The 24948-nt window shown below is 35.6% G+C and overlaps 1 protein-coding gene across 6 annotated transcripts in view; it reads right to left on the reverse strand.

The window, feature by feature from the left end:
• The window catches only part of RBMS3 (RNA binding motif single stranded interacting protein 3), a 750151-nt gene that overhangs the window by 69634 nt on the left and 655569 nt on the right, over positions 1-24948 (reverse strand). For 3 of the 6 annotated variants that reach the window (XM_026454169.1, XM_023207252.3, XM_023207248.3), the window contains 2 exons: positions 10611-10721; positions 2562-2609 (listed from right to left, as the gene is read on the reverse strand). In XM_026454169.1, the coding sequence (XP_026309954.1) occupies positions 2562-2609; positions 10611-10721 (159 nt within the window). The remainder of the gene's footprint in view (positions 1-2561; positions 2610-10610; positions 10722-24948) is intronic. The other 3 variants (XM_023207251.3, XM_023207250.1, XM_023207253.1) reach the window with 1 other exon arrangement.

Here is a 24948-nt window from a genome sequence, read left to right on the forward strand (position 1 = left end):
GACGAAGTCTCGCTCTGTCGCCCAGGCTGGAGTGCAGTGGCACCATCTCGGCTCACTGCAAGCTCCGCCTCCCGGGTTTACGCCATTCTCCTGCCTCAGCCTCCTGAGTAGCTGGGACTACAGGCGCCCGCCACCTCGCCCGGCTAATTTTTTGTATTTTTAATAGAGATGGGGTTTCACCGTGTTAGCCGGGATGGTCTCTATCTCCTGACATCGTGATCCGCCCGTCTCGGCCTCCCAAAGTGCTGGGATTACAGGCATAAGCCACTGCGCCCGGCCAAAAATATATATTATATTATAATCAGGGGTCTATTTTCTGTTCATCTTTTTATCCCCAGTACTTTTGTGTAGTGTCTAGCACTCAGAAGTTGTTCATAAATGTTGAAATATTGATTGAATGAAGTTGTGTATCTGTAAATTATCAAGCAGACATCTCAGCTTCAATAAATTAAAGCAATTTAGTTGGATTCTACACTGGTAAATAATTATTTGTTTTGTCCAATATTGACATATTGGAAGATTTGGGAAGGAGATATTACAATGCTATTTCCTGTTTCACTTTTCTGATGTGGCCAAGGGGTGAGAAAAGCATATTCAATTTCTGAAAAGTCATTGAAGTTGTCCTACGAGCCAATTAACAAGCATTTGGGAAAGGCAAGTCTATTTCTATTTAGATGTAGACCAAAGAAGTCTGTGAAACTTATTTCAAACTACCAATTAAATCTTACAAGGGGGAAATAACTGTGAAATCTCCCAAATTTCATATTAACTCTATATTGGGTCCCTTCCTTTTTACTCCACTGCTGGGAACCTAGGATGATTTTTTATTATAAATACAATATATCATATCTAATCTTTTTAACTGTTCCATGTGATTTTTATGTCTTCCTGCTCCAGACCACACAAAATTTTCAGATTAAGTTTCTTAAAGCATTGCTTTTATCAAGTCACTCATCTGCTCTAGAACTTTCAGTGGCCTTGTGTATGCAATCAGGTGAGAACTCCTGAGCCTAGACTTTCAGCCAGATCTTCTACCTTAATCGACTTACGTAGAGCCTGACCTATGACTGATATCTGATAAGTACTTTTAATGATTTGCTTGCTTTCTCCATTATGTTCTTGAAAGTAAAATCAGGAAACCTAGTTGAAGGTAAGTTCCAGTTTGTGTCTTTTATTTTTATGAATATTGGTAAATTATCAAGAGTAGATGTATCCTGTTAAACAAAAGTACCATGTATGAAATATAGTCTCTTCCCAGGGGCCCTAAATCCTAAATGAAATTGGCATGTTAAGACATGACAGGAAATACACTTTGGGAAAAACTAAGTGATATTTTCATTAGTGGCAATCTACTGTAGAGACCTTGAAGAGGACCAAAATGACTTCACAGCCAAAAGTTAACTTATTTTTCCTCAATGGGACATTATTAATTGAAGTTTAAAGATGAATATTCAGCCAGGAACATAACTAAATAAGGGTATACAAATTAAAAAAGAATTACCCTTCAGATGCTGGGTGAAGCAAACAGGTGGCTAAAAGCAAGATTTCCCCTGCTTGAAAACCACCATCAAGTTGCCAGATTCAACTGCTCCATGGGGTCTTTCAGTCTATTTCTGACCTTTGATTCTTCTTCTGTCTTCCCAATGCATTTTTGCCTTTGTATTTTATGACCTTGCTGTCTGACATGTCAAAGAATCAAAGAATTCATGCTCTTCAGATTGCCAGTATTTAATTAAAAAATTAACTGAAATAAAAAATTGTGCCCATTTTTCTCTTTGCAAGAAGTCAAAATTCAAAATTAAAATGAAAGCACAAGAAGATCTGTGCAGTTCAAAATAAAAATCCACCTCTTTACATAGACATATCCTATTACATACTGCACTACTAAATTTCATGAAACAACTTAAATATTGCTAATTAAAACCCTCAAGACACCAACATATTTTCAAATCAACCTCTGCCACTTTGTTGTATAAATGGAATAATGGCAGCTTTTCTTTCAATATCCAAAAGAATCATTTTGGGAACAAATCTGAAGTTTTGATTCATTCAACAAACAATTATATTGAGCATGTACTATGTGTCAGACCCTATGCAGGGTGCTGAGCAAGCAAATGGGATGATTTTCCAATTTAGAAGAATTCTGGTCTCTAAAGCAGTGCTTCTCAAGCTATTTTTTTTTTTTTTTATTAACCTGTGCCCTCTTTTGCTATACATAAAATTATTTTCCCACTTTTCAGGAATTTGATGACCATGTCTAACACTGAGAATCACTGATACACAGAACACAGACTCTATCTTCTGTGTATCCTTGACAGATAAAATGGCTTTGAGTTTTTACTTTCTATTTAAAATGCAACACATTTATTTTCGAGACTTATAACAGAATTACAATATTAAGTTTATGTTTCTGAACTACATATGCCCCCTTCCAAACTGGAATTCAAATTTCCTGCACCCACCTCTGTTGAGAATCACTGCTTTAAAGAATTTGGGAAAAAACCAGGCAACCTCCATCTCTCCCCTCCAATCCAGTCTTAAAAGAATTAGAATTTTCCTACCTGACACAACAGCTGGTGGAGTATCATAATCCTGTCTTGGGATTGAATCTTTGAATGAAAAGAGCATGAGAAAGAATGCAATGAAGTACAAAAGAAAATAAAATAGAATCAGCCCTAACACGTGGAAGAGTCCGCTGTGTGTCATATGGTTGCCTGACCCCCCTACCTCAGAGTAGTAAAGGCATTATGATTCCTCATTTGCATTTGATACCATGGTCCTTGTTACCACAATACTGTACATGCGATTAGGTCCCGTTAGACTTGCTGGGACAGTACAGTTTGTACTGAAACATTGTCATCTTCCACAGCCTGTTTGGTACCTCCCTTAGGGAATCAATATAAACATGTTACCCTCTCTGGCTGACAAAAGAGTTCTACCAGGCAGCCCATCTAGAGGGGGCCCAGAGCATGATATGAAACAAGGTCCTAGAGAACAAAAGAAAGAACTAAAATTTAAAAGAGAAAAATAAAAAATGTGTACATTCTCATATTCTATGGAGGGTAACACATTTTGAAGGCAAATTTCATTATTTATCACTCAGCTCCAGCTCTGATCCCGGTGGTTGTCAGTGAGGCAGAGCGGAGGGTGCGTTCGCCTCAGGGCCAAAAAGCTTTATGTGTTGTAACTGTGGGAGCAGAGATACACAGAACAGAATCTATTGAACATGATGGTTATCTTTATCCCAAGTCTCCTAGCACTGAAGGTGTCAAATTCTAGATAAAGCTTCATTAAACTACATGGCAATCATTTCAAAATTAGGGGTTACATGGGACAAAATATATTTGCTTTTTTAAAGATGAAAAAAGAGCTTTTGACTCACTGGAATTTCTTTAGCCAGGGATCTTAAAAAGGAGACTGGCATATGGCGTAGGCCTAGGGTCCCCTTCTAAAAATGGAAAATTCTAATTTTGCCCCCACTCCCCTTGGAGGGGTAAACTCTAAAAGAAACTTGATATTGTTTAGATTCAAATCAACTGCCAACACATGGTTAAAGAGATGCTCTTGTGTGACTCTTATTCCATTTATATGACCTTTATTAAAAGCAAAAATCCCAAATTTTCTTTTTCAACCCATGTGACAACTTTTGGATTATCACGTATTTCTCACTTTCATCTCCTTGCCACAAAAGGTTAATCACTCTCTCCTGAGTAAATGGCATGTGAGAAGACAGATTAGAACTTGAACATTGCAAGGCACTTTGAGCAACAAAAGCAAACATGATCAAAAGATTCAAATGCAAATAAACCAGACACATGAGTTATTTTGTTTCTTGCAACAGGTACCTGAACTACTGAGCTGATTATAATCCCCAAATCTAGAATAATTAGAATCATTTTTAAAGCTTTTCCAAATTTTTGAATAGTAGTAATTCCTAGTACCTTTTGAAAAATTGCAATCACACATTACCACTCCAAACCAAAAATAAAAATAAAAAAAATTTTTAAAAGTTAATTATTCGACCATGCTACTAGTCATTTTCCAAGAATATATTTATAACATTTTAAAATAAATAATAAAAGCCAATAATGTTTATTGCTGAATAGCTGGATAACGTAGAAAAGCAAAATGATTAAAATAGACGTTACTCCTAATCCCATCACTTGGAAATAGCCACACTTGTTTTATATTTCTCTATAGCCTGATAATACTTCTTTATAGTTGATATTGAACTCTGCACATGCAAATTTACCTCTCTCTCTCTCTCTCTTTCTTTTGACAGGGTTTCACTCTGTCATTCAGGCCGAAAGGCAGTGGCACAACCATAGCTTACTATAACCTCAAACTCCTGGGCTTTATTTATCTTCCTGCTTCCACCTTCTCAGTATTTGCACTATAGGGCACACAATCATGTAATGCCTAGCTAATTTTCAATGTTTTTTTATTGTGATGGGGTCTTGCTACGTTATCTAGGATGGTCTCCAACTCCTGACCTCAAGCAATCCTCCTGCCTCAGCTTCCCAAAGTGCTGTGATAATAGGCATGAACCACCACAGCCTGCCTTACTTCCAATTTTTTAAAATTTAACATTATAAATAAACTTTTTCCTAATTATTTAACACTCTTATGATTTCATGCTGCATTACGTTCTGGTTTATGGATGGATTATGATATATTTAATTATTCTTTTTTGTTAGACATTATAAAAAACATTGTGTCAAATATTTTTGAGGTATAATTACTTTTCTGAAATTTTAGAATATTTCCATAGACGAGCTTCTCAAAACTATAACTTCTTGGTTAGTCAGTATAAATGTTTTGAAGTATCTCAATTGACTACCTTGCTATTCAACTGGTACTTATACAAATTGAGATTCCTAGCATCAAGCAATCAGTGCTAGAGAATGCTTATTTTCCTATAACTTCATTAGCAACTTGTACTGCATTTTGATAGCTTTACTTGATGGGATATATGTGCATGTATATTTGATTAATTACTGTTTCTGTTTCTTTGATTATAATTTTTGTACATGTTCCTTGGCATTCTATTTACTCTTTTATCAACTATCTGTTCATGTTCTTTGGCATTTTAACTATTGAGGCTTTTTTACTATGGTGGTAATTTATTTGAATTCAGAATTCATTTTTTTAAACAACAAAAGTGTAATATTTACAAATACACACTCATACTACTAGACTTACATTTAACGCCAGTTCATTTACTGTTCCTAAGACTCCCTTCAAAGGTCTTTCACTTTACAGTAAAACTAAACCAATTTTTTAAAACTATTACTTTTTTAGATATATTTTCTGTTTCGTATTTGAGTGTTTTAAATTAATTTTTTTTCCTGAAGAACTATTTTAGGAGATGTACTCATTACCATTTATGATACGGTTTCCTGAATCAGAGTCTATTTAACATCCTGTTAGCTTTTAAAAAGTCTGTCTTAATATTTATATTCATACCTAATAACAGAAAAAAGAAAAATATCTTAACAAACTGAATAATTGAGGATTTTCACCTGATACCAACAAAATGTCAGAGCAGTAAAGGAGTGGTGTGACTGAAAAATGCTAGAGAACTGTGGGGACAGATGGAGTACAATTACAAGGTTATTTTTGTGAGTGACTATGGTTACACTGTGGAAATCAATGATATCACAAATCATCAGTGGCTTGGAGAACACAAACCAAACTGCAGATACAAAACCTGCAGAACTAAAACTTTTTATTTCTTCCAACAGATTCTGGTGACATTGTAAGCCGCTGGTGATCAGCAACTGAACAAATGAAAAGGAGATAAGACACTTGTAAAACAAGATTGTCATGCAATTTGGAGGTTCTCATAACACAGTAAAATCTCCAGTGATTTCTGCTAAAGCTTACAATAAAGTGATAAGAAGTTATGGATAATGGGGCTTTGGTTCCATCAAGGGAATACTGTGACAAAAAAATAAACAAAAGTAGAAAAGCTACGAAAATCCTTCAGGGTCAGCAGAGCTCTGAAATAAAACAGTTACACTTCTTGCATAAAATGCATTTTTTTTTTTTTTTGAGGCCTGCAGATTCTGTCTAGCTTAAAATAGAGAATTGAACAATAAACATCTGAGGTGGCAAATTGTAGAGAAAGGTTAATTAAGCTACATGGCATTCATTTCAAAATTTGAGGTCATGGGAGACAATTATATCGTCTTTTATGAACAGGAAAAAGAGGTTTTGGCCCAATACAATTCCTTTAGCCAGGGACTTTAAAAGGAAGAGTGGGACTAAGCCTGTGTTCAAGATCTCCCTTCTAAAAATGGAAAATTCTAATACAGCTACAACTTCCGTCAACCCTGATCACTTCCTACTCTAGATTATTCACTGGGTCACCCTCTGCTCTCCCCTTGGAACCTATCTGTTTCTAGAGTTTAGAATCCTATCTTAATCTTGATTTGTCACTGTTCACACCTTGTTTTGCAGAATTTCTGTGAGCTCAGATGTCTGAAATCCTCTGAAATGTTTCAGTTAGGAGAGAGACACAGTCAGATAGTTTTAGATTGACTACCTGTGACAACAGGGTAGAGAATGGATTGGAGCAAACTGAAATTTAAAGCTTGAAGAACAGTTAGGAAACTATTACAATTAATCAAATGAGTCCCAGGGCAGAGACTCCAGAAGTGTGGAAGACAGAATGTATTTGACCAATGTCTATGAGAAAAAACCAGTGGGACTTGAAAAGTAATTGGGTATGGTGGTGAGGGAGAAGGAAAAGGTCTTGCTCGGGTCTTAGATGTATGATTTGGCTACAGGAAAAATGGTCATGTCATTAGCTTGCAGGGAAATGGAGCAGAAACATACAAGAGGAAGATGTTTCAGTTGGAAGGAAGCTCTGGAAAGCTCATGAGATTAGTTTGGGTCATGCTGACTTTGAGTTGTCTGAGGGAGATTTCCATGGAGATACTTAGCAAGTATTTGGATAAATGAGTCTAAAATTCTTAGATGAGGTTAGCACTGGGGACTGAGATTTAGGAGTCAACTTGGAAGCCAGGGTTTACAACCATGAGAGTGAATGAGATTGCTTACGAAAATCATGTGGCGTAAGTATGTTAAAAATGAAGCTCTGGCTTACCAATCTGTGCAGGAAGAGAAGAAGGAATGGCCAGAGAGGTTTGAGGAGAACCAGAAAAACCTTGGGCAGGAGTCACAAACTGGGAGTTCTTGGGACAAACTGGGCCCAATATTTAAATATAGATAAATTTCAAATCAAAATTCAAGAATTCAGCTTATCTTTAAAAGTTGGAAACTGAGATCACCCTGGGTCTGTATGTCCATGTGGCAATAGCCATCACAACAGCTGTACTACTAATAGAGTAGTGGCTGCCCTCTTCAGACAAGACATCCTTATTTCAGGCTGCCAAAGGCACCACCTCTCACTTCTATTTGCCCAAAACTCAGGCAGAGATAGTATTATTATTGTATGGAGAATATATCTTATCTAAAATATAATCTCCAATGTCATATATGTTTATATGGTATGAGTATGTTTATGATATAGGCAAATATTTAAAAATTGATTATGTATTTCCAAGGGGTTTTGGCTTGAACTTGATCCACTTCATTCATTAATATGACTTGGCTGGACTCTACAGGCTTTTGAATTTGCTACGTTAAAAGAATATGTTAGCAGCCAAAGAAATGGAGACGTTAAAGAAATTATTTATAACAAGTGAAATAGTGCAGGTGAGTTATACCATGGATTTTACAGTGTGCTACATCACTTCTGGCTACCTAAACTAGACTCCCACCAGTTAGAAGCCACTGGAGGTGAAGGGTATGAGCAGCTCATTTGAGAAGCACATACTGGGTATCACACTGTATAAGGAATGCTGCATATTGTCATTTCATTAACACTCACAACATCTCTGGGATGCAAGCATTATTTTTCCCATTTTGTAAAATGAGAAAGCAAAAGTTCTGAGAGGTTAAGTAACTCACCTAAACATGCAGAGCTAATAAGGGAGCAAAGCCAGGTTTTGAACTCAAGTTTAAAAACAAAGCTGACTGATCTTTCCATTATGCCAGTGTTCCTCCCCATCAATGAAAATGTTGGAAAGATGCAATAAGGTAGAAAAATCTGATTTTACAAAATCATCCTCAACTGGATAATAGTCACTCCAAATGCCAATCAAACTTCAGATAAAAAGAATCTATGAAGTCATATCAAAGAGTTAGAGTGACAGTCTAAGAAAACAAAGTAACAGTATTCTGGACACCAACGACACTTAATTATATTTTGTTAAATGAATCAACAAAGTAATTCTGTTTTCTCTCTACCTCTTCAAAACCTTACTAAATTTTACACTTTTCCATAACATCAAGTAACACAAATATTATAATGTATCTAAACATTATTTAGTGTGAATGTAAAGGAGGAAAACAAAAAAAGCTAGTGGAAATTTGATGTTAACAATAAACCACATACTTAAAACTTTTACTCTCTAAGAAAGAGAATGTTATATATTATTATTGAATTATTTGGCTATTACCAGCTGCCTAAAAGTCATGGTCCCTTACAAATGTGTTCTTGTTGAAATACTCAAATACAAAATCATAATATATGTTATCGATTCAATAACTATTATAATTCTGAGTCTGTTCTGTGTCTTCTAACTTGTTTTTTAATTCCCTAAAGGATTCAGTCATACAATTAGTTAACTAGCTCTTATATTTCTACTAGTTTGCAAACTTAAATTTTAGCAAGCCAATTGGCTTTACTTTTGAACCAAATGAGTAAAAATTATAAAGAGTTTCTATGTTTTGCATTATAATTCTCTCTTTAGTCAGATTCCAGATTGTTATTCAATACAGTAAAATTGCATTACATCACTCATTCAGAATTTATGATCACTGAAGGACACAAAGGCTGATATGGAAGGAAATCTATAATGTATTAATAAAAATAAGAAACTGCAGGCCTTCTGATACTATTCCTAGGGCCTGCTTATTAGTAACACACAAAATAATTACAAATAATCCTTTGATAAAAGCAATATAATATTTCTTCAAACTGTATCTCCATGATGAAAATTAGCTGTACCACAGCATATAGTTAAATATATCTTAGACATGACTTCTAAAAGTGTAGGTCAGAAACCTAAGAGATCATTTGATCCAGCCCAAGCATTCAGACAGGTAAGGTACTATCAACTGCTTTTTACAGGTTCTGCAACTTTGTTTATGTTACTAAAACTAAAATTTCTTTATTGAAATAATGTGGCTCTTTCCATTAAATTGTACTGACTTTCTTCCTATTTAGGACAGATTTGTGAGGCCTCAGTGGACATGACAGAAACTTCTTATATTCTTAAAAGTCCATGAGTCAACAAGACTTATTTGTCAAGCAAGCCATTGATTGCTATGGAGTAAAATTCCTGATACACAGCTAGTGTGCATATTGTACATAGATATTTGGAGAAGAAGTCAGCCTAACTGAAGAATCACAGAGATGGTAACTATAAGACATATAGGTTTAAAAATATAGAATTGGATATTCAAAGGGCGCCATATATGATCAAGTTCAATACTTCAACTAGATAGAGAAAAAAGTTCAGACTAGAAATATTATTTTCCCCAAAATTGACAGATACAACAGGGCTTACTCAAGTTTTATATCTAGGATTTCTGACTCCTAGTCCAGTGCTCTTTCTACAATATTTAAGCTACCTCAGTCAAAAAAAAAAATGTATTTTTATTTCTATGTTTTATTAAATGACAAGATTATCTGCACTAACATTTGCCAAAATAAAACTGTTACTGAAGGTGTCACATGAGTGGTTAGGTTTCATGGTTTCATTGTTCTCTGTAATGGCAACTAGTGAAGTTTCAGTATTCTAGATTGTATTAGGCTTTTGCCTCCTTGAACATTTGGGGAATTATCTTTAAAAAAAAAAATCAAACATGAAGTTTTTCCCATGATTTAAAATGCCTCATTGATATAAGATCCAGGCTTCAACAGGCATTTTTCAGCACTCTTTTGTTCTGAGGAGAAAGAAGGCTAGTCAAAAATATCATAACCTATAAGAAAAAAAATCAAGCACATTAGGTTCCCTTCCTTCTTTTCAACATTATCTATATCAACATATCAAAAAGAAGGATTAAAGTAACTCAATTATAGCTCAATTACTCAATTACTCTTTATTGATTGAATAGTATCAGTCATAGGTATGGCCCCTCACTCGTGTATAACCTGGTAATAATCTTGTGGCTGAGCTGGTAAGCAGCTGGGAAGAGAAAACCAGGATTGAGTATATTAAGTCACAGGGTCTAGATTTGCAGGTGCATGCAAAAGGACACCTTTCCAAAAACAGACATTATATCTGGTACATTGAACCATAAAAAACAAGAAGTAACTGAATGACACAATAGAACTTTAGTCTTGCCACTGTGAGTACATGTGCCCTGGAATTGAACATACATGCAGAATGCAGCTTGTTCATACTGAAACCTGAAAGGTGTGTTAGTTAATGAATACGGTACAGATACAATTTCACTGATAATGCCAGTAAAAATGGAGACTATCACATCTGATCAAAAAAGTTCAACGAAACAAAACAATCTCTTCAACTCACCGTTCCTGTTGTGCCCAATGAAAGGTGATTCATCTGCTGTGTCAGGGGGCCCATCATGTTGGTTGGTTGCATTGACATGGGATGGTCCATGGTTGGTGTAATCACAGCACCCTACAAGCATATACAATGTCCATTTGAAAACATATCCTACAAGGAAGGAGACTTCTTACAAATAAACACAGTCAACTGTAAATGTGTGAACATCAAATGGTTTTACTTTTTTACTAAAAAGGCTAAATTCAACTGTATATAATTTTTATGTCCATTCATGTCATTTTGTGCTTGTCTGAATAGATGCCATTAACAACTTCCTTTCTTCTGAGGTAATTTACCTGTGATGTATCTAAAATATTTTCATTTTTTGAGGTAGAATGTATTGAAATAAATCATCTATATCTTCTCGCCCATTATTCTAAATATAAACTTCTCTGACTGAAAAATATGAACATTAGTGGAAATTCTCTAATTTTCTTGTTATTTGATAAAATTTGATTTATGTCATTTATCTATTATTTATTAATACATAGATAATTCTTAGTCACCCCAATGCAATCTACTGCTAAGAGGGATAATGCTGACCCACATGGGTTTCTGAACTAGATTTCTTTGAAGGACATATTAAAATCTATCATTGATAGTCTAAAAATCAAAATTACAATTTCCCATTTGTTTTTCTCCTAACCTTTTGACCTGTTTTCTATCTATCTATATTTTAGACACAAGACAGAATACCAAACTCTGTTAAAGCTGGTCAAATTTTTATGTCTATCCACAATTTTTTTTAAAAAAGTGTTAACTTTTAAATCAGATGTTAAGAAAAGCGGACGTCTATAATATGTTTTTTGATTTATTATCGTTGTTGGGGATAAAAGAAATTACAGACATTTTAAAAAACTTCCATCCATATGCAAAGTGTCCTATGGTGAGTGAAGAATGGAGCTAAGTCATTTTATCCTTCCCTTTCTCTTTCTCTATTCTGCTACATTCCTTGTAGTAATTAACTTGGAGAATGAAAAAATATTTTTAAAAAACAAACTTAAAAAGCTAGAATTGGATGGAATCTTTGAGAGTATATAATTTCAATGTTCATTTAAAGATTATGATAAAAGTAGAAACATGTTTTATAACAACCCATTTAAATACCCAGTTATGATAAAATGATTATGTATCTGAATAAATTATTTCCCTAAACATTATTTTTCTCACTGGACAGATGCATGTAGATGGCCAGATCTTGGCACCCAAACTAATTACCCACAGCAAGTGCTTCCTAAAATGCTTTTGCTCAAACTAAGCAAGTCTTCCTGGTATTATCAAAATTCAACTTCCTGACTTTATCTGTGAAAAAGATCAGGCTATCACTCTGCCTTCCCTATGGGCTCCTCCCCTTTCACTATCAGAGATAATAGAAATTGAGCCAAATATTTGGAAATGCTTGATACACAGGGTCAGCTTTGTTCACAAAGACATTTAGGCTTTTCAGTAGGAATCAATCAGAAAACATGTCTGTTATTTTAAAGGTCTGTAGCTTGTAAATATACACAATTGTGCATTTGTGTTGTTTGAATTTCTCGATGCTTCTGTGAATTGTCATTCATCAGGATGCTTCTTAAATGAGAAACATAAGATAAGCTTTTCCTTAATTATAATTCAGAGACATAGCACTTTTCTTTCTGCTGCCTGAATCTTTTTAACAAAAGCATCTTTATTGTTTTCCTTTTTTAAAAAAATACTTACTGGCCTTCATTTCAGGTATTTGTTGTGCCAGACCAGAAGTAAACACTTTAAGAAGAACTAGGGTTCTTCTTAAATCACCTAGGGATAAATTATAGAATAACCTCAGAGTTAAGATGGAAGTCCTGAAGCATTTCTTTTCAACCAAAAAGTGGCACTTTGACAACATTCTAATGCTTAGCAGGTGCGAGACTTCAATTCTCTTCTTGAACTCAAGACAGGTTATCATTTTAGAATATTTGCCCCTAGACATTCCAACATGCAGTGAAACTGTCACAATCCCAGAAACACCTCAATTGTAAACAGCTTGCTCTAGCCACAAAAAGGATCATTCATGTAAATCAGAGATAAAAATCCAATTGTGTTTGGTAAGGATACTTTTCTTCTCAATGCCCTGGAGGTTGTCTCATTCCCCAGGGATGTGTGTTTTTTTTTTTTTAAGGCAATATGCAAATGAGGTAGGTGAGCATGGGACAGAATAATCAAAATTCATGCATGATGAGAAGGATGGAATGCCTGCACTTGGAATTTATTTTGGAAGAATTGTCTGGTCTCTTTGAGAATCTTTTCTTTGAAAGCAGCGTTTGGGGACTCATTTGATTACAGATGTCAGAGTGAGTGCTGCTTCTGTGTATAAACCAGAAACCTGACAATCAAAGGAAAGAGGAAGAAGGGATTTATCATTATTTGGAGTCGTAAATAGCAACATTAGGCACAGAGTGCAAAATAATGTAAGGAGACCAGTTACTGCACATAAACGAACAATTCTTTCTAAGCAGATCAGCTACTGCACATACATAAAAAATAAAATAAGGATTCTTGGGGGAGGATATGTAAGAATGTAGAGTCTTGTTCACATTCAATAAAAACATTCAGTGAAAAAGATCCTACCAATTATTAAGAATACAAATTTTTTAATCTTAAGGGAGTGGAAGAAATGTATAGTCAGGGAGCAAACTGGAAGTAACTAGTAGTAACTTCTGGGAGAAATGAATTTTCTTAATGATACTTTATCTGAGACAGACAACTTAGAGAGGTTTAGTGTTGGTTATCTACAGCAAAGGGGGTGTTTGCCAGCCACTTTGCTTAGTAAAAACTATGAAATCTCTTTTGTATTGTGTATTACATGAATAAATAAATATAAAAGAAGAAAAGGAAAGCCTTATGGTTAGTTTGGCAAAGCCAGTACCTGTAACCGTAACTATGACTTACTAAATGAACTGTCAAATCCACTCCAACTCAATACATTTAAGTCATAGGCTGAAGAGTGTTTGTGACAGATGTTGCCAACACATTAAGCATAATTTTGTTTACTTGAGATGTATAGGATGTGGTGTCTGACAGAGTTCACTTGGCAAGTGGCAAAGCAAGAAGAAACTGATTTTTCATTTTAGCATCTCTGGATGTCTGGGTTTGCTCAATGTTTAAGCTACAAAGAAAAATATTGTATAATGCTATAATTCCACTAAAAAACACAATGACCAAACAGCTGATGGAAACGTCTGGTCCTTTCTAGCCACTGCCTTTGCAAAACAAAGCTGCTCCCACTCAAGAGACAAAGGGTGGATCTGGTTGCCCTAGTTCTGAAATAAACAATTTCAACAGCAATTTGGGTAAAGTTTCCAAAGATCATCATGTGTGGTGTAAATATATCTGACCTAAGGCCGGAAAAGCATCTGTGTTGTTAACCTTCTGCCAATGCTTGAAAGAAAGTTGAAGTCTTTGAAAGTTCCATATTTTAATTTTCCAACTGAAATACAAAACCATTGGCGAATCAGGGAAAAAGCACGTGTGGTTTCTCTCCCATCTAGAGCACACTTCGCTGACTTAGCACCTACATTAATCCCAGAAGATGAACCACAATAAGAAGAATTAGCTGCGTTAATATTCCTGTGATAGTATTCTAGGTCAGTGCCGCCCCAACTATGGTTTGTGGATCAGTAGCAGCAGTAGACAAAAATTAGATTCTCTGGGATTCAGGCCTTGAAATCTGTGTTTTAGCAAGCTCTCCAGGTGACTCTGATATACCCTAAAGTTTAAGAAGTTTGCTCTAAAAACTGCTACTGTATAAAGCCAGTGTTACAGTTCTTACACGCAAACAAGTGACTTTATTTATGCTGTTTCTCAATTATTTGTTTGAATCCAGTCTTTTTACAGGACATGGTCTTTATGTGATAATCACATTATATCCTGTTAAAAACATTCAAAGGGGCTAAGCCTGCATTTTGATGGGCTGACCTAGAAATATTAGCTGAATAATCACACCATAATAAGTGTGATGACCTGACATGCTTCAGTTTGATCAGTTTGGCTTGTGTTATAACACATTGGGAATCTTTCGTATTTGGACTCTTAGTAGCCTTGTATTTGAACTCATAGAGATGGAGAAGTAAAAATAAAATTATTTGGATATAAGTGAAAATAAAGAAGAAACATCATCCCTTTTTTTCTCATCTTATCTAAATGCCTCAAGTCAAAATGTCTGTGATCTGTATTATACTATTGCCTATAGTGATTCACACAAAACTATATATGAATTTTTAAAAGGTGATTTTAAGTCACGATTTCATTATCTTATTCATCTGTCTGATTTTTGCCAGTTTTTAATATTCCTAGAATAAATATCTAATAGCAACAAGGATCTCATAATATAAATGGCATGAAGGTAGCTTAACTTGAGGAATAGCTGTCCAAATGCAGTGTTCTGCAATATTTGCATGCAACATTCCTTGTCTTGTAGTATATGTAGGGATGTCTAATTTCTTTCATTTGTTGATGCCAGTAGTTTTGTTTTGTTTTGATGAGGGTTCAGGGTTTAAGAAAGGCTTTTGTGGGGAGAAAAAAACAAAAGGAGTAAGAAATGTCCCTAATTCTTAGAAACAATCATTAATCCTTATCTACCTCCATAGATAAATTTCCAACCAACATGGTGGTACAGTCTGACTTTTAAAAATTATGTTTGAAATCCAAAAGCTGTGGCAAAGGTGGTAGCCTTTAACTTTGTACGCATTTTGTAAGGATTTGACAAATGCTGGAGGTATGGGAAATGATAAATTACATGGTAAGCCAGAAGCCACACTGCCCCTAGAACTTCATTTTAGCACTTAATCTCTCCCTCCCCTTTATTATTCTCTACTTGCTTCTTTCCACATTACATCTTTCAAGAGGGAAGACATTACATTTACACAACTTTTGTAATCTCTACAAATAGGAACTGCATGCAGTAAGTACTCAAAACGGTTTTTGTAAATTAATTTTATATATCAGTACCACTCATTTTCAGATCAATGACAAATGGTAAATATTTACTAATATTTCTGATTTTGATTGTTTATTCTAAAAGGGTTGAAATTATGTTGTTTTGTTCACCACTGTCTAGTGTCTATAGTGCTGTTTATAGTAGGAGGTATACAATATATGCTTCATAAGTGTTCACCGAAAGAATGATGAAAGAATAAAACTTCCAATTGAAAAGGAGTTAGAAATGTTATTTTGAGATTGCTGGTTAAAACGGATCATTCCAAACTCCTGAGAAAACTTGTTCTACCAAAGGGCGCTTCAGTTTTAAAACCATAGTTTAACTCACACATGTCCATTTATGATATCTTCAATTATCATCCCCTTAAAGATGAAATCCAAAATTTGCTTGAAGTAAAAAGTTTGACTAATGCTATATAAGATATATATGTATACATATATATATATTAGAATAAAAAGTGTGTCTATATGTACATATGTCATTGATCCTCAACCAGGAGTGATTTTGCAATGTCTGGTAACATTTTTGGTTATCATAACTGCAGAGGTGCACTATTAGCACCTAGGGGATAGTGGTTGTTGATGTTGCTATACATCCTACAACACAGAGAACAGTTCCCCAAGACAAATAATTATCCAGCAAACCCAGGATTAGTGCTAGGGTTCAGAAACCCTAGCACTAATACATACATATATCCATAAGCTCCATTTATACAAAGTAAGGAAGAATTTGAAAGGCAGTAACTAGAAAAATGACACAAAGTATTCATCTACAGTCTGTTCCCTACAATTAATAGTACATTTTACATCCATGGCAAGATTATGGTTATAATATACACCAATTTCCCAAATTCTATAATTGTGCAATGAAAGAAAACAGGACTGTTCCATGACTTCCAATTGCTTTATAATTATTTTTGATTGCCGACTTATTTTGCTATTTATTTTGGAAATGGGGCAAACTAGAGCTGGGTTTCTCTTTCCAATGCTTGGACAAGCTTAGACTAATTGGCATGCTATTTGGACTACTACATGGAGATATGTAGCTATGGGCTAGGGGTATAACGTTTAGAAGACATTTTCCATTGCTATATAAATGTAGAAGAGATATGTACATGTACATAGATTTCCCAATGACAGAATATCTATTAATTATAAACATAGGGTTTTTTTTCCTTGTACTCCTAATGAAACTTTTAATTTCAGGTTGATTTTTGATTCAGTTACTAGTAACTGGAAGTAATATTTTTGAAGTATAATATTAACAGACACTAAAGCCAAATTAGTTTTAGCCATGGAAGTACCTTTAAAAGAATTCTAATTATATACTATGCCTATCCAACTGTGAATAATGGTTTCAATTATTGGTTAAGTACCTATTAATATAATAGTGTCATTTTGAATGAGAATATAAAGTAAATATGTCACATTGAAGTATTTCTTACCAAAGCAGGTACATAATTAGGATTCTCAATAATGCTTTATTTTAATCCTTTAGACGTTTGTGCCTAAAACTACAGAAACATGTTTATCAGTAGCTTTTGGTGTTTTCGGTAGCCTCTTTAGAATCCTAATAGAGCAAGGTGGCTTTTAAATATATTGCATTATTGAGGGAGAGTTGAAAATTTGAGATTTTGAGGACCCTGTGGTCAAATGATTTTGCCGACTGAATATATAATAGGACACTTATTTTGTCATTAAACTTGTACACTTGATTATAGAATTGACCCTGTTAAGATTATATATTTCTTACACAGATGGGTTACTATATTTTTTCCTTTTATTTTTCTACTTAAGGGATCATAGTTGCTGAGTCAATGGAAATATTGTTTAGAGAAAGATCCCAGGCCACTTCAGAAGGACCTTACAGCTTCAATGACAAAGAGTGAACTTGTGTTCATCAGCTTCTGATTCCTATCGCATAACTAATGAGGAGCTTTCAGCTGGGGGTGTCTACCACTCACAAATATGTGTGTTATAAAAATCCATGTGTTGTGGTGTAGATGATGTGAAAAAATGAGACTATTTGTATGAAAAAATTAATGGCATAACCATAGTCCTTTGTCTTCGCTTTGCAGGGCCCCCGTGGTATACAGCTTTCCTACGCAGATGTATTGCAAACTCCAAAATGTATTTAAAGGAATCAAAAACAAGACAAAAAAAAAAAATCAAAAACAAGACTATTAAGCTATGCCACTTAAAAATGAATTAATTGAATATATTTCAGCTCCTTTTATACTTTAAGATAGAAAGAAAACTGTTGATCTCTACCCACCAAATATTTCATAATAGAAAATTATATTTGAAATACTGAGATTAGATAATAATTTTTTCTACCTTAAAAACTATATATATATATATATATATATATACATAACTTCGAAGATGAGCAGACCAGTTTCTCCTTATGTTTTGTTCTAAGTGGGGATATAAGGGAAACAGTATTAAATGACCTCCTTTCCCAAAGTGCAACCTAGAGCTGAGTTAGTATTTCCTAGTGGAAATGTCCTTTTTAAGACACTGGTACTGTTAAGTCAATGGCTATTATACATTAAATGTGTTGGAGGAGTGTAAGGGTAGCTAGGACAGTTCAGTGACAGACAAGACATTTTTCTATTTCCACTTGTCTTATTCAGAAACCAGTTAGAGTGAATGAGTCGTAGGGTCGCCCAAAAGCATGTGCTTTCTACTCTGTTTCAGCATTATCCCTGTTCAAAAGAGGCTTCTACAGGTAGGTCTGGGATGGCCTTGTTAGCATAGCACACATCATCTATGAGGATCACATAGCTTTCAATTTACCTTTCTAGCCTAATCCCCAGGCCATATACATGAAGCCTCTCTTTCCACCACACTGTACTCCTCATCATTCTCTGGCCCGTCTTACCTCTTACCCTTGCTGTCTTGGCCTGCACTGCTAGGCTTCTACAGCATTTGCATGTGTCCTCTAAGATTCTTATCAAATACTACATTCTGGGGGAACATCTCCTATGACTGACCCAGGCTACTTATCACTTGCTCCTCTCTTCTCCCATAACATTTTGCACACACTTCGATCATTATCAAACTTTCTTTCTTTCCTGAATCCTACGTTCACTGGTATCATTTGCAATACCTTATATATTTATTCTTTTAATGGTTCTGAGCTCAGCACAGTGTCTGTCATAAAACAGGTGCTTAGTTAATGGTGCTAAATGACTGAGTGAGTGAATGGCACTTGCTCACCAGCCAGGTCTCTGACAACTTTAACGGTGTGTGAAACAATAACAGCCGCTCCTTGCTCAACCTGGACAAGAAGATTCAATGGAAATAACAGAAGCATTCTCTGGCCAAAAAGATGGACTTAAAAGATGCATTCATACATTTCCTCTGCTTTTCTTTAACAATATCTCAGTCTGACCACTGCCAGCTTGACCTTCTCATCATTTAGTATGAAAAATCCCAGGGCTTCTGAGAGCCACACCCCACCCAACGAAGTTTAACATTGGAGTTCACGGCATGATTTCCACTCTGTGGAAGAATTATTTATGCTCTGTTAAATGCTGCAAAATGTTCTGTACATATTACAGCCAAAGTGTACCGCTACAAATGTAGGTTAAGGTTTTTTAAATCAGGACTTCATTATGCCATGAACTGTTTTAGTAGACATATATCTGCCTAAGATTCTTGTCAAACCTTGTCATGTGATAAGAAATGCTTTCTTCATTTGTACAGCAATCACTTTGTATACCTCCAAACACATTTTCAACTTACGAAAGTTTCAAGCATCCATCAGATGCAGTATTCAGGCCAGCCTTCTTCCAAACGATAAGGCAAACAGGGTTCCCAGCAGATGTCTGAATATTTATGGGCCTCATCTCTTGTCTGGTAAAATGTTTATCTGGCTTTAACTAGCACTCAGGACTGTGAGCTGTCATAAAACTTCTCATTAAAAACTTCTCCTTACTGACAAATAGACTGAAAGACCCGGTTGCAAATCCTTTTCAAGGTCTTGTAAGATCCTATTGGCGAATTGGCCTGGAAAATCATTGCTCAAACCACAGGGGTGATCAAGAGGAAAAGCTGCCTGTTATCTTACTTGTGGCCATCGTTTATAGTGCAAGTTGCCTAAATATGTCACAAGGCACCTCAGTTTTGGCTATTACTAGAAAAGTAGCTATTCCTTGTCCTGCAATTTGCTACAAAAAGCACTTTATTTTGTGGTCCCTCAGAGAATATTTCTTTTCTCCTTTAAGATATTTTTAGGAATTCGCCTGGTTAGGGCTGGCAACTTAACTAGCTCTAAGGATACAGGTGTGAAGTCACGACCCTATTAAAGAACTAATTTACTCCTTTTAAAGCACACTTTCTATTAGCATTATTATTGCTAACATGCTTCAAACTCAGTATATACCCTATTGATGACACGTTCTGTAGTCTAATGCTGAGATAAAATATGTCTTGGTATAACAGGCATATTTTAAAATTAAAACGTATACATTAGCATCCAAACAAGTTACATTCTGAGGCCTTCAAGATTTCAATTAACATATTTAAAACTGTCCAGCTGTGATAAAAGACAGCTTTATCTTGTTATCCTTCAGTGTCCTATTTGCTTCAGTATTTATGCAAGAAACTTAGTTACATGTTTTATTCCACCTCGATTTTATCACCATTTCTCCTAAGCAGTAATACTATATGAGTAATTTTAAATTTTTGTTTGTTTGTTTAATACAATGTTCTTAAACTCTACTACCTGGTTTCTCAAAGTATGGCCTGGGACTGGATACTATCATCAGGGAGCTTCGTACAGAATCTCAGGTCAACCCCAGCCCCATGAAATTAGAACCTGCCCCAGCTGAGTTATATTCACGATAAGCTTTGGAAAGCTTAACTCTACATTTGATCAGGGCTCTGAGTGAATTTTCTATTGCATTGCTTCTAAAAAGATTCTTGGTTTGACTCTCAATCATTTTAAGTCCTTTGTTTGTTCTTGCTTGAGAGCCAGATAGCTTGGAATAATATTAGTACTATTAATATGACTCCTTGTTATAATCACAAACAACTAGTAATATTTAGTATAGTTCCTCAATCATCTCCATAGGATTTCTGCTTTTACCCATAAAATCTCCTTTAACAAAAAAATTCCCTTTCTTTTCCTATGACATATTTTCATGGCAACCTTCACACTGAAACCTCCATTCTTTCCAAATAACGTCATCTGCTTCACCAATGAGTTAGAAATAGCTATGACAGCCAAGCATTAGAAGAGATGGTATATGCTGTGTAAAATAGTAAGAGTCAGTAGAGAAATATTTTGGTTAGCTCAAGATATATACCATAAAAAAAAAGGTGTTAGAAGTAAAATTCCCAAATATTCCTGCCTGTTAAGACTTGATTAATCAAAAGTGCTACAATACGTTTAAAAATTAAAGTTTTAAAAAAGTCTTTCTTGCCTTGGTTTCTTCTGAACTCGTGATCCAAATTTCCAACTACTGACTGAATCCCATGTACCTCAAAACTACTATGTCTCACTCTGAATGTTGTCTTCCTCTTTCATTCTCAGAGTATATTCTTTCTTCTCTGCTTGATTCTCAGAATAACAAAGAAACTGCCAAGTCATCTTGACGTTTCCTTCTCCCTCATCAGCCATAACAACTCAGTCAGGAGTCAAGTCTTGTCAGAATGACATCATAAATTCCTTTACATCTGTTTTTTTTTCTCTCTATTTTTTCCCCTGAGACGGAGATTTGCTCTCGCCCAGACTGGAGTTCAATGATACGATCTCGACTCACTGCAACCTCCACCTCCCAGGTTAAAGCCATTGTCCTGCCTCAGCCTCCCGAATAGCTGGGATTACAGGCATGCGCCAACACGCCAGGCTAATTTTGCATTTTTAGTAGCGGCGGAGTTTTTCCATGTTGGTCAGGATGGTCTTGAACTCGCGACCTCAGGTGATCTGCCCACCTCAGCCTCCCAAAGTGCTGGGATTACAGGCGTAAGCCACCGTGCCCAGCACTGTTCTTTCTTTAAGATCTCTTATTTTGACCAATCCAGTTACTTCTTGTGGTGAACCTCTGCCATTCATGGATGCAGAAATTTATTTTTTAATACTCTTCAGATGTCATTAGTTCCCCTCAATGTGAATCCTACCTCTTCAATGTAGAATTGCATAAAAAAAAGAAAACCCTTCTAAAAACATTCCCTACACCCTTTTGCTGCTAGATATAGATTTGTGACTTCTGCTAATCAAAAGCACCTGCAAGGGAATTAGAGTTGAAAGACTAATAACAAATGAGCAAGGAATGTGACATCCATTTTGCTGGTGGGGTGGTGGAAAAGTAGCAAAATTTCAAAGTGTGCAGCAATGGCAGCAATTTCCTTACCAGGGCAGAGTAGAATGGTTTGGGGGACAGCAGTGACAGTGGTACCCCTTTGGTCATGTAACAGGGTATATATAGAATTGTATTGTGCAAGAATATTTAGCATCTATTTGCTATCACCTTTATCTGTTGCAAAGATTTTTTTCTATAGCAACTATATGAAATAAAAGTGTATGTGAATTTTATTGTTTTTAATTTATTTTCAAAGGCAGATGGGGTGGGAAACCAAACTTATAATTATATCAAAAATAGTTCACTAAGATGTCTTTATTTTTCCTCACTGCTCCTTTAACAGAAACAAATAGGACTTTATGTCTACTAACTGGAATTCACTTTGAAATATTTATCATTATGTGGCCTTGATGACACAGCATTTTTATATTACCTTACAAAACTTCTGTAAAAAAAAAAAAAATAAATAACATGGGGATGCAAATACATTGAAGAAAATTATTGCAAAAACACATTTTCTGACCTCTCAGCCTCCAGCCAAAATTATACTGATGTATTAAAGTTATCCAAGAGAAAATTATTCAGAACCAGTTTTTTTTTTTTCTGCCATTATTTTTTGCTAGCACTCCCTTTTCTCATAGATTATACATGGGATAGGCAAGGAAATGAATGGTCAGCAAAATCAGGCGATTTGACGACTGTTAGAGATTTTTAACATATACTTTTGCTTTATTGCATGCAAGAGCAAGCCTGAAGTCATCTACCTACCAACAACACATCTTTCATTCCCATTATAGAGACAGAACCCCCCACCTCATCATTAAAACACAATCTTCAAAGGCACGTTGTTTTTGCTTATCCCTATTGTGACAGATGTTTTATATCATCTATCCCCATGTGCTAGTTTATCTGTGATGGACTGCCCACTCTTTGCAGCCAGCTGTGGAAATAGCTCCATTGTCAACTGTGGTCACTCTCATTCCATTCCTGTGACTTCACTGAAGACCACATCCAACAGCAAGAAAAACAAACAGCCCTGATCACTTCCTTGAAAACATGTTCAGGGCAGGAGGTAGGCTGTCTCTAAACAAGCTCTCTTTATGATGTATGTTACAAGGGAGAGGCAATCTTATTTGAAACCCTCACGTGTCATCGAGTTAGCCAATGGAGGTAATCCCTAAATTAAGGACTAATGAAGCAATAGCATCTGTGGGCATGATTCAGGTGAAAACATCTCGTTGATTCAGTACCACTTCAATTAGTTTGAGTATGCATCAATCATTTATTTTCTTTTCATTGTATAAAGTTCCCAAGACGAAATATTTACACCACCAGCTTATCCAACTTTTTGAAATACTGTGAAAAGACTATAACTATATTGTTTTAAATGGATAGACAATCAACGTGAATTCTCTGTGGTAGAATAATACCCTGATATTAGGATATATTTTTAGAAACAAAAATTGATCTGTTTTTAAAGAAGTCTATCTTAGCTGGCTTGAAATTGATAAAGCAATACTTTTAGTAGTAAGAATTGTGTCAACTTGAAATATTGAGGGAGGTACTCAAATTATAGTACATATGTCAAACTGTCTGCAATGTTACAGCCTTCATAGCTTTTTCAAAGATATTTTGGTACTGTACAGTGTTTAGAATAAAGAATATTAATTAATTCATTCATTCACGAATGCTGAGCTATTATATCTTGCTGTGAAATGAATTAGAGTTAACTTACGGTTAAATAACTTTAACAAGCTATAATAGAGTAAGTTTCAAAAATGCAATATAAAGTAAGCAAAGAGATTACAATTTTCCACAAAAGTAAACATCATTGGAGATGCCATGTCATTTTCTGTCTTTTTTTAGTCTAAAATATTCACTGGGTGATGCTACTACCATTCAACTCCTAGAGTCACAGTTGAGTCCCAAGACTTGCATCTCCCACTGTAAGTTAAGGGACTGTCTATGTTGAGCAAGACTGGATGTGTTGCTTCAGCAGGAGGCTCTGGGTCCCCAGGAATAAGCCTGAGATCACCGAGCATTAAGCTCAAAAACAGACTGTAGGAAGGAAATAGCTCTAAAATATGATGAAGACTTGTAGAAACACCAAATCGTGTCTAAAAACGTGGCTCAAGTGTCATCTTAGTAATCAAGAACAAAAATATCTTTATTGGGACCCTGAAGTCTCAAGGCATGGATGGCTCATCTCTGAAGAGTTGGCTATAATTACATTTTGGTAATTCCTGTTGTTACCACAGCTCATTATGGGGAGAACCCTCTTCCTCCTTAGCTCTGATCAATGTCAGTTTTCAACCCACTGGTTAATTAACTGGCAATATTTTATTGTGTCATTCTTCCTGACAATTTTTCCTGTCCCCACCCCTCCCCCACACGCTCCCCCGCCAACCCCAGCCCTGCCAAACAGTCTGTCAGTTGATTGCTTTTAGCATTTGCATGGCAATGGGATAGGAAATTCAGCTAACCCACATATTCTGAGTGGCTATTTTGACTATAGTGGGTATTTTATAAAGGGTTAAAAACACTAATCCAGGCGCAGTGGCTTATGTCTGTAATCCCAGCAATTTGGGAGGCCAAGGCAGGCAGATCACCTGAGGTCAGGAGTTCATGACCAGCCTGGCCAACATGGAGAAACCCCGTCTCTATAAAAATACAAAATTAGCCTGGTGTGGTGGCGGGCGCCTGTAATCCCAGCTATTTGGGAGGCTGAGGCAGGAGAATCACTTGAACCTGGGAGGCGGAGGTTGCAGTGAGCCAAGATCGCGCCACTGCACTGCAGCCTGGGCAACAAGAACGAAACTCTGTCTTACAATAACCACCACCACCACCACAACAAGTCAAATTATAATTCCATGATTTCTTCATAGGCTAGACCCAACAAATATTAATATCCAATGCCCTCCGTGTAAGACCTTCCTTTTAAAATGTATTTTTTACACAGCACCCCCAAATGTACACAATTCAAACTTAGTTAAAAATAATAAAACTTCCTTGGTTTAGCTGAGGTTTTTTTTTTT

The sequence above is a fragment of the Piliocolobus tephrosceles genome, chromosome 2, assembly GCF_002776525.5.
Source record: "Piliocolobus tephrosceles isolate RC106 chromosome 2, ASM277652v3, whole genome shotgun sequence".
Classification (NCBI taxonomy): Eukaryota; Metazoa; Chordata; class Mammalia; order Primates; family Cercopithecidae; genus Piliocolobus; species Piliocolobus tephrosceles.